General features: G+C 40.6%; 1 protein-coding gene across 2 annotated transcripts in view; it reads left to right on the top strand.

Moving 5' to 3' along the window:
• The first annotated feature begins 103 nt into the window (after window positions 1-103).
• CSE1L (chromosome segregation 1 like) overlaps window positions 104-7,663 on the top strand; it is a 19,960-nt gene continuing 12,400 nt past the window's right edge. The window contains exons 1-10 of one of the 2 annotated variants that reach the window (XM_031059111.1): window positions 104-250; window positions 1,598-1,693; window positions 2,235-2,377; window positions 3,388-3,489; window positions 3,900-4,045; window positions 4,336-4,426; window positions 4,691-4,798; window positions 5,691-5,783; window positions 7,019-7,186; window positions 7,281-7,410. In XM_031059111.1, coding sequence (XP_030914971.1) covers window positions 1,609-1,693; window positions 2,235-2,377; window positions 3,388-3,489; window positions 3,900-4,045; window positions 4,336-4,426; window positions 4,691-4,798; window positions 5,691-5,783; window positions 7,019-7,186; window positions 7,281-7,410 — 1,066 coding nt within the window. In that variant the 5' untranslated portion in view covers window positions 104-250; window positions 1,598-1,608. Of the gene's footprint in view, window positions 251-1,169; window positions 1,374-1,597; window positions 1,694-2,234; window positions 2,378-3,387; window positions 3,490-3,899; window positions 4,046-4,335; window positions 4,427-4,690; window positions 4,799-5,690; window positions 5,784-7,018; window positions 7,187-7,280; window positions 7,411-7,663 lie in introns of those variants that run through there. The other variant, XM_005423647.2, reaches the window with a different exon arrangement.

Here is a 7,663-nt window from a genome sequence, read left to right as displayed (position 1 = left end):
CGCGGGGCCTGTCCCACTGCTGCCAGCCCTGGCGCTGCTGTCCCAGGCCCGCGCTTTGGGGAAGAGGGAAATGCCCCCGGGGTCCTCAGAGCGCTGCCAGGATGGCTTTTCCCGTCGGATCTGGCTCCTGAACGTTGTTCGGCGCTGGGAGGTGTTCGAGCAGTGCTGGATGAGGGTTGCACTTGGGTGAAGCGCTTCCCGGTCCGAGCCCCAGGGGCACGGCCGCGTTCTGCTAGGTTTGGGTTTCTTTGTAAGTGAGCTGCATTAATTTGACTAAAGTTGGTGATGTGTTAAGCACACTTTATGAGTTTTCTGAGGCCTTTTCTCCAGACACATGGTACAGCCCAACACAAAGCATCATATCACTCCAGCTAAAGTACCACCAATGTTTTTCATACTGGAAAACAAATATGAAGAGCTAGAGGAAGAGAAGGAGATAAGCATGTGTAGGTAACAGGTCAAAATATGTTGGTGGGTGTGAATTGGTGAACAAGACTATGGACAAGTAAACCCCAAAAGCACAGGGGAACATGGGAGAGAACTGTTCAGGTAGATTTTTACTTCTTGCAAAATATGTTAGGATCTGATTTGCTTATTAACATTAATTTAATTTAAGAGGATACTGCTGCTGTCTTTTAAAATTATATAGATGCCATAACTGACATAAAAAATGCGTTATTAAAACTCACTGCCTTTGCAAGCATGCTTACACAGAACTGTTTCTTGCGCTGGTGATCAGCACGGGACAGGTAAATTTCAGTCAATTTTACTAAATAGAAACTCCAGAGGAAAAATCGAAACATTTGTTTCCTGATAACCTTTGTAGGGAGTGAACTGTGCTGCTGGTGGTGGGAAGGACGGGCAGGATTGATGATGATGTCCAGAGGAGCATCTCCATTAAAGCACATCTTAACTGTCATTGTATTGCTGTAATTTTAATTATTCCAGTGCAGGTGTGAAGTAAATATAAAAATATGTGTGGGCGAATTACTAGAGAGGAGCGATATGGACTTATTGCAGAATTATTCTGTAAAAAGTGTTGCATTTAAATTAGCCTCCACCCTAGTCTGAACTAATTTTACAGGAAGGATAAACTAACTGGCTTTGAACAGTCTTTTGTCTCTTTTTAAAAGAAATATTTTCTTTTGAGATTTTTCTTTTATAAGGAGGTTTTGATTTTTTGTAAAAGCTTTGACTCTTCAACACCCTTTGAATTGTTTTGTTTACGATTATGTAGGGCAGGACTGTTCAGCTGTTTCAGTCAGGAGCAGTTTCTGGGGCTGGCAGCAGAACAAAAGCAGAGCCAAATTCCTGTTGTCCTGAAAGGGCAGGACATCATCTTTTGGCTGTACCTGTTCGTGTCTGTGGGATGCGTAAGCCTTTTCTGGACTTTGGGGTCCATAAACCAGACACTAGCAGCTGCCTGTAGCTTGAGAGCTGGGATGTTTGCTGTGCCTGGTGCACCCGGTTGGCACTGTGCTTGTAAGCTATTGTCCCAAAGAGCTGCTGTTGCTTCTGTGGGATCTGGTTTTAGATGGGTGGCTTTGGGATAGATTTTCTGATCTCTGGTTGTAACAAAACTACTTGTGGGTTTTAGGTTCTGCCAAAATGGAGCTCAGTGATGCCAATTTACAAACTTTAACTGAATATCTAAAGAAAACACTAGATCCAGATCCTGCCATAAGGCGTCCTGGTAAGTGATTCTCATGATTGAGAACAAAAAAAGTTCTGTTTCTTTTTGTCTCTCCTGTCTCTGTGTAGCAAACTGCAGTGGATATTTATGCAATAACCTCTTTACAGAACTTCTCAGTATCCTTTTAAAATGAAACCCAGAAAAAACTAATGAAGGGTAGATATAAATAGAAATAATTTTATCTGCTTTTTGTGATTTTGTTTTTCTGTATTCTTGCTTTTTTTTTTTTTTGCACTGTTGTTATTTGAAACAGTGCTGCTGTTCCCAACAAGTGAGGATGTACTTCTCTTAGGTTGTGGCTTTTCCAAGGGTGAGGAGGCAGTATTTCCTCATCCTGCTGGGGATCCAGAGCTGTTGTTGACAGCAGGAGCGCTGAGGAGCTGGGGAGCAAAGAAGCTGCGATAACTTTTGTCAGACATGTTCCTGTGAAGCTCTGGGAAGTGTTTGTGTTGGGTATTTTAAACAGACATTTGAGGAATCATAGGATTCCCATTAGAGAAAGCAACTGAGCTTTTGCTAACCGCAGTGTATTCCCTTACAGCGGAAAAGTTCCTTGAATCTGTGGAAGGAAGCCAGAACTATCCGCTGTTACTCTTAACGCTGCTGGAGAAATCACAGGAAAATGTCATCAAAGTTTGTGCATCTGTAACGTTCAAGAATTATATTAAAAGGAACTGGAGAATTGTAGGTATTCTAGTGAGGATGTGTTAAGAACTAATTATCCTTTTAAGGTACAATAAGCAGATCCACATCCCACCCAACTCAGTGTCATCTGTGAACCTACTGAGGGAGCCCTTGATCCTCTCATCCAGATCATGAGTAAAGATATTAATCAGTACTGGCCCCAGTACTGAGCCTGGGGGAACCCCATTTGTGACTGATGGTATAGATAAGCATACGTTGAACTTTTGAAATTGCTAACTTTTGATTTAAGTGTGTGGAAAGATGGTAAAAGGGGTGTGAGAAGGGTAGTGGTACCATCAGGTTTAAGGTATCTCCAGATTGAGTGTCTCCCCAGAGGTACTTTTCTCTTTTAATTGCTGGATGATTTCTAGGTCTCTGAACTTCAGTGCTGTCATTACAGATAATGTGACTGTCACTGCTGTCACTGGGCTGGGACAAGCCACCTCATTATTTTATTTTTTTAGTAGCAGCTTTGCAATTTTCTACCACTCTGCACTGCTGACTGACTGGACTTGGAGCTGATTGGTCTTTTGAACTGGTTAGATAACTTAAAGTCAATGTTAGGGTTTTGACTGTGTAACTTGCACCTTCATGTACGGTCTCTAGAAAGGATGGCTCGAGACAGCTCACACAAAATCAGTTTGTGGGGTTGGCAGAGGTGCTGTTTGGTGTGGTGGAAGAGGAGACTGGGTTAAATGTGGGGATTTTATTGCCATGTGCACCCACCTTCCCTGCTGCTCAATTGCTGACCTGAAAAGTTACCTTTAGGGAAGAGAAAAAAATTTCTTCAAAGTTTTACAGAAGGATATTATTTCTTTCAGCTTTTTTCAGATACTGCTGTTCCAGATTCATTGAAGGCAGTGTCTCTAACAGGTTTGCTTCTTAGGTTCTTCAGCATGGTAATAGTTACATAAATCAGTATAAACAGTTGGTCTCTGAAATGCTGATTATCTCTCATTGCCTGGAGAATGCCCATATGCCCATAACTTAATTTATTGTTTTCATTTTAGGTTGAGGATGAACCAAACAAAATATGTGAATCGGACAGAATAGCCATTAAAGCCAACATAGTGCCCTTGATGCTTAGCAGCCCAGAACAAATTCAAAAGCAGGTAATATGTCATTCCTGGTTGTATCCATGAAACTTCGGGAATATTCTAAGCATGTCTAGAGGCTATGGTTATTGGCAGAGCTCAGTTCCCTTACCAGTGAGCTCAACCTTATCCAAATAACTTTGAGGATATTGTTACAGGTATTTCTACCTACTTTAACATTTCTTTAATATGATTATTGTGTAATCTTATAGCTAAGTTCTAACATTAGGCAGTTAAACAGCAATTCTAGAAGGTAAGATTGTATAAGCTTAAGGTGAGATTTTTGTATTTGTGTGGAAAGTAGTAGATAATTTAATCCAGTGATTTTTGAATCGGACGAGAATAACCAGGATTTTCTGGGGTGTTGGCAGCATCTGGCACAACTGCTGCGTGCTGCTTCTGTCAGTGAAGCTCCGTTTCTGTTGCAGTTAAGTGATGCCATCAGTATTATTGGGCGGGAAGACTTCCCTCAGAAGTGGCCAGACCTGCTGACAGAAATGGTGAATCGCTTCCAGAGCGGAGATTTCCACGTCATCAATGGGGTTCTGCGCACCGCTCACTCTCTATTTAAAAGGTACTGCAAATAAGGGTGTTTGTGTATGGATGGTAAAAGTTCTGTTCAGCTGGCATGTTTTAGACTTCATTTTGGACATTTACAGAAGTCTATAGTTGTGACTTCTACATACATCTTTTAAGTAGTTATCAAATTGTACTCCCGGCAGGGTTTTGAATCATGTTGCTTAGTTCTTGTTTACTTTACAGTATTTTTTCCAAGGTTCAGCACAAAACAAAATTCTGTGTGAATTAATTTGGTAATAAATGTAAACTATTCTATTTTTCATGTGTTTCTCTCTTACTTGTCAGGTACCGCCATGAATTTAAGTCAAATGAATTATGGACAGAGATCAAGCTTGTTCTTGATGCCTTTGCTCTTCCCTTGACAAATCTCTTTAAGGTATTTCTTGTTGAGTCATTTCTAAAACAAGTTTCATGTTCTGAATTGCTTGCTGTGGATACCTCTAATATTAAAACTCAAGAATTGTTGTTCAAAACTCTTAAAGGGGTTTAAATTCAAGGCATGAAATGAGACCTAACAAGACTGATAAGAGGATGAAAAATAACCATATATTCTGGTTTAAAAAAAAAACATTCCGTGACACTTTTCAATATTTTTTGTTGGTGTGGGTTTTGTACTTGACAATCTTGCGTCTTTTTCTAGGCAACTATTGAACTTTGCAGCACGCATGCAAATGATGCCAGTGCCCTGAAGGTTCTCTTTTCTTCTCTCATTCTAATTGCGAAGCTGTTCTACAGTTTAAATTTTCAGGTGAATCTCCTTGTTCTTGGGATAGTTTTGCTTTGTTCTGAGGAATCTGGTACTATAGAAATTATTTGAGGCGGCCTTTAAGGCCATGCTTTATGGCAAAAAAAAAAATCACCCGTGCATCTGCTGAAGTAAAAGTACAGTGAGGAAGGGTTATTTAAGACGTTAGCTTGGGCCTTTGTAAGCAAAAGTTCAAGAGAGTCTGAGCTGGCACTGCTTCAAGGAGGTGTTGTGTGGGGCCTCTGAGTAGGAGCTGGGAGAGGCAGGAGGCCAGTGCCTGAGTTTCTATTCACTGTACTCCCTTTATAAATGTGCTTTTTCTGGCAGGAGCTGGTTGTGTAGGTAGGAGTCCATTACGTGTAGCTCTGTGGCACTGTAGGAGCAGTAATTCTGGGAGCACTGTGGGCTGTCTGGGTTTGAAATCAGATCTACATTTTGGACATTACTACGTGTGCTCTATGGGAAATGGTAAAGCTCCCTTGCTGAGGTGACATTTATTTAGTGTCTCAACATGAACGCAAGCCTGTGAAGTGTGATTGTGCCTGGATTCCTTGGGCTGCTCTTCCATAGGGGGCAGAAGAATCAGCTGGAGTTAAAAAAGACTTGCACTCTCTTGTTCTGAAAGTGAGAGGTGATAAGGCTCATTCATTATAAAAATGTGAGCTGTTTAGAGTCTAAGCAACTAGTTTATTTGGAACTAGTTGTACTCCAGGGCTCTGCCAGAAGAGTTTTTGTTTGGGAGGAGGGAGGGGCACTGTTTCAATTTGAAGATTGTTTTCCACAGGTTACTGTCTCTCAGTAGATTATAAGGTGAATGCACTACTTCCAGTGTAGGTATGTTATCTAAGCAGTGCAGCCAGAAATTAAAATGTAGATATATGCTTTTCTTTCACAGGATCTTCCTGAGTTTTTTGAAGATAACATGGAAACATGGATGACAAACTTTCATAGCCTTTTAACTTTAGATAATAAACTCTTGCAGACTGATGTAAGTACTGCATAAACCACCTGGTTTGCATCTGTAGGGGAGAGGGTGGATTGACAGCTTAGGTCTAATTCTGAACAATGCAGTGTTTTTTTGTGGGGCAAGGAGTGGAATGACTGCAAGAAAATGGAGTTTAGGAGAAGTTGCTCCACTGTCTAAGGAATTTGAGGTTCAGTTCTTCAAGCTATATGACAGTTACAGGTGTACCCAGCTGTGCGCAGAAATCAAATTACCAGTAGTCATCACTGAGTTGATTCTTTTAAGAACGGCTGCTGTAGTGACCTGACCATTAGCATCACAGGGCTCAGGTTTTCTGTATCTGTCAGCTGGTTCTAGAAAACAGGGTATCTTAAAGAACTTGAAACAATTGAACATAGAGGGCAGGGCATCTCTTCAGTACTTCAGTATTTGCTGTCTTGGTCTAATTAACGAATCAGTAATTTCACTGGTGAAAGCTGATACCAGGTCAGCAAAGCTCCAGTTGTTTTTGTGCGTGTTTTCTGCATTTTAAGTGGTGATGTCTTCCATCATCACATCATCACAGCACAATAGTTTGCCACTTGGTGGATCCAAAACAACTCTATAAATTTCTTGACAACACATAGGGAGGCATATTGAGTGTATGTTGTGCTCTAGTTACCCTTCTGCTAAAAGAAGCTTTGGTGCTCTTTTGTCTTGTGTCTGTGGGCCACTCCCAGCACAAGCACTGATGCAGCTGAACTGGGACAGGCAGTAAAGCTGAAAAGTTAGGGTGGAGGGAAGAGGGGCAGACAGAACTGGGGTGGTGTTTGGTTGAGTTGTTTTTTTTAATTCCAGTTCAATTTCCCAGTTCACATTGTGGCTCCATGAACATCTGTGATCTGGGGAAAGGGAAGGAACTTCTACAGCTACTCCAATTAAAGAATCATGATGTAGTGGCTTCTAAGTGTATTTTTCATTGCCTTGTGTTGTCTTTTTTGTATTACATTTGTAAATTAATTTTGTGTGAATTACTGTGCCTGTTTTCAAGTACACAGTACCTGATATGAAATGTAGGTATGATTTCTAACTTGAAAAGCAGTTTGGGTACAGATCAGCAAAATACAGTAGTTCTAGGGACAGTGAGAGGGATTTCTTTCACCTGTTTAGGACATGGTAAAATGGTGATGTAAATATTTAATGTAAATACATTGATATATCTAATGTTTAAGTAGTGTTGATATTTGGATGTTTAAGTTCTTAGTTTTGTTTTATGTGAGGATGAAGAGGAAGCTGGATTGCTGGAGCTCTTGAAATCACAAATTTGTGATAATGCTGCTTTATATGCTCAAAAATATGATGAAGAATTCCAGCCCTACCTGCCACGTTTTGTAACAGCAATCTGGAATCTGTTAGTCACAACTGGCCAGGAAGTGAAGTATGACTTGGTGAGTTGCTAAAATCTGATCTTGTCAAGTTTTATAATAAATCATAAATGATTCAGTCGTGGTAAAGTTTTGCCTTCTGTTTGTGGTGCTGTAGCTGGTCAGTAACGCGATCCAGTTTCTGGCCTCAGTTTGCGAGAGACCACATTACAAGCATCTGTTTGAAGACCAGAATACATTGACGAGCATCTGTGAAAAAGTTATTGTTCCCAATATGGAATTTAGAGGTAATTTTTTGAGACTTAAATTTTGAAAAACTTAACAAAAATCTAACTAATTATCATGACATGTTGCTTTGCAGGACTAAGAATTGAGGATTCCCTCTTGTGTACCTTAGTGCTAGATTCAAACCCAAGTTTCTGCAGCAGATTGCTGTCCTGTGGGCTTTGTAGAGTTGTATGAATATACCTAACTTTTCATGTTGAAATCCCAGTGGAGGAAGTCTAGGTCATGTGCCACCAATACATTTCTACAATTAAA

Source organism: Geospiza fortis, unplaced genomic scaffold (assembly GCF_000277835.1).
Source record: "Geospiza fortis unplaced genomic scaffold, GeoFor_1.0 scaffold361, whole genome shotgun sequence".
In the NCBI taxonomy this organism is placed as follows: Eukaryota; Metazoa; Chordata; class Aves; order Passeriformes; family Thraupidae; genus Geospiza; species Geospiza fortis.
This window is presented reverse-complemented; position numbering and strand designations above follow the sequence as displayed.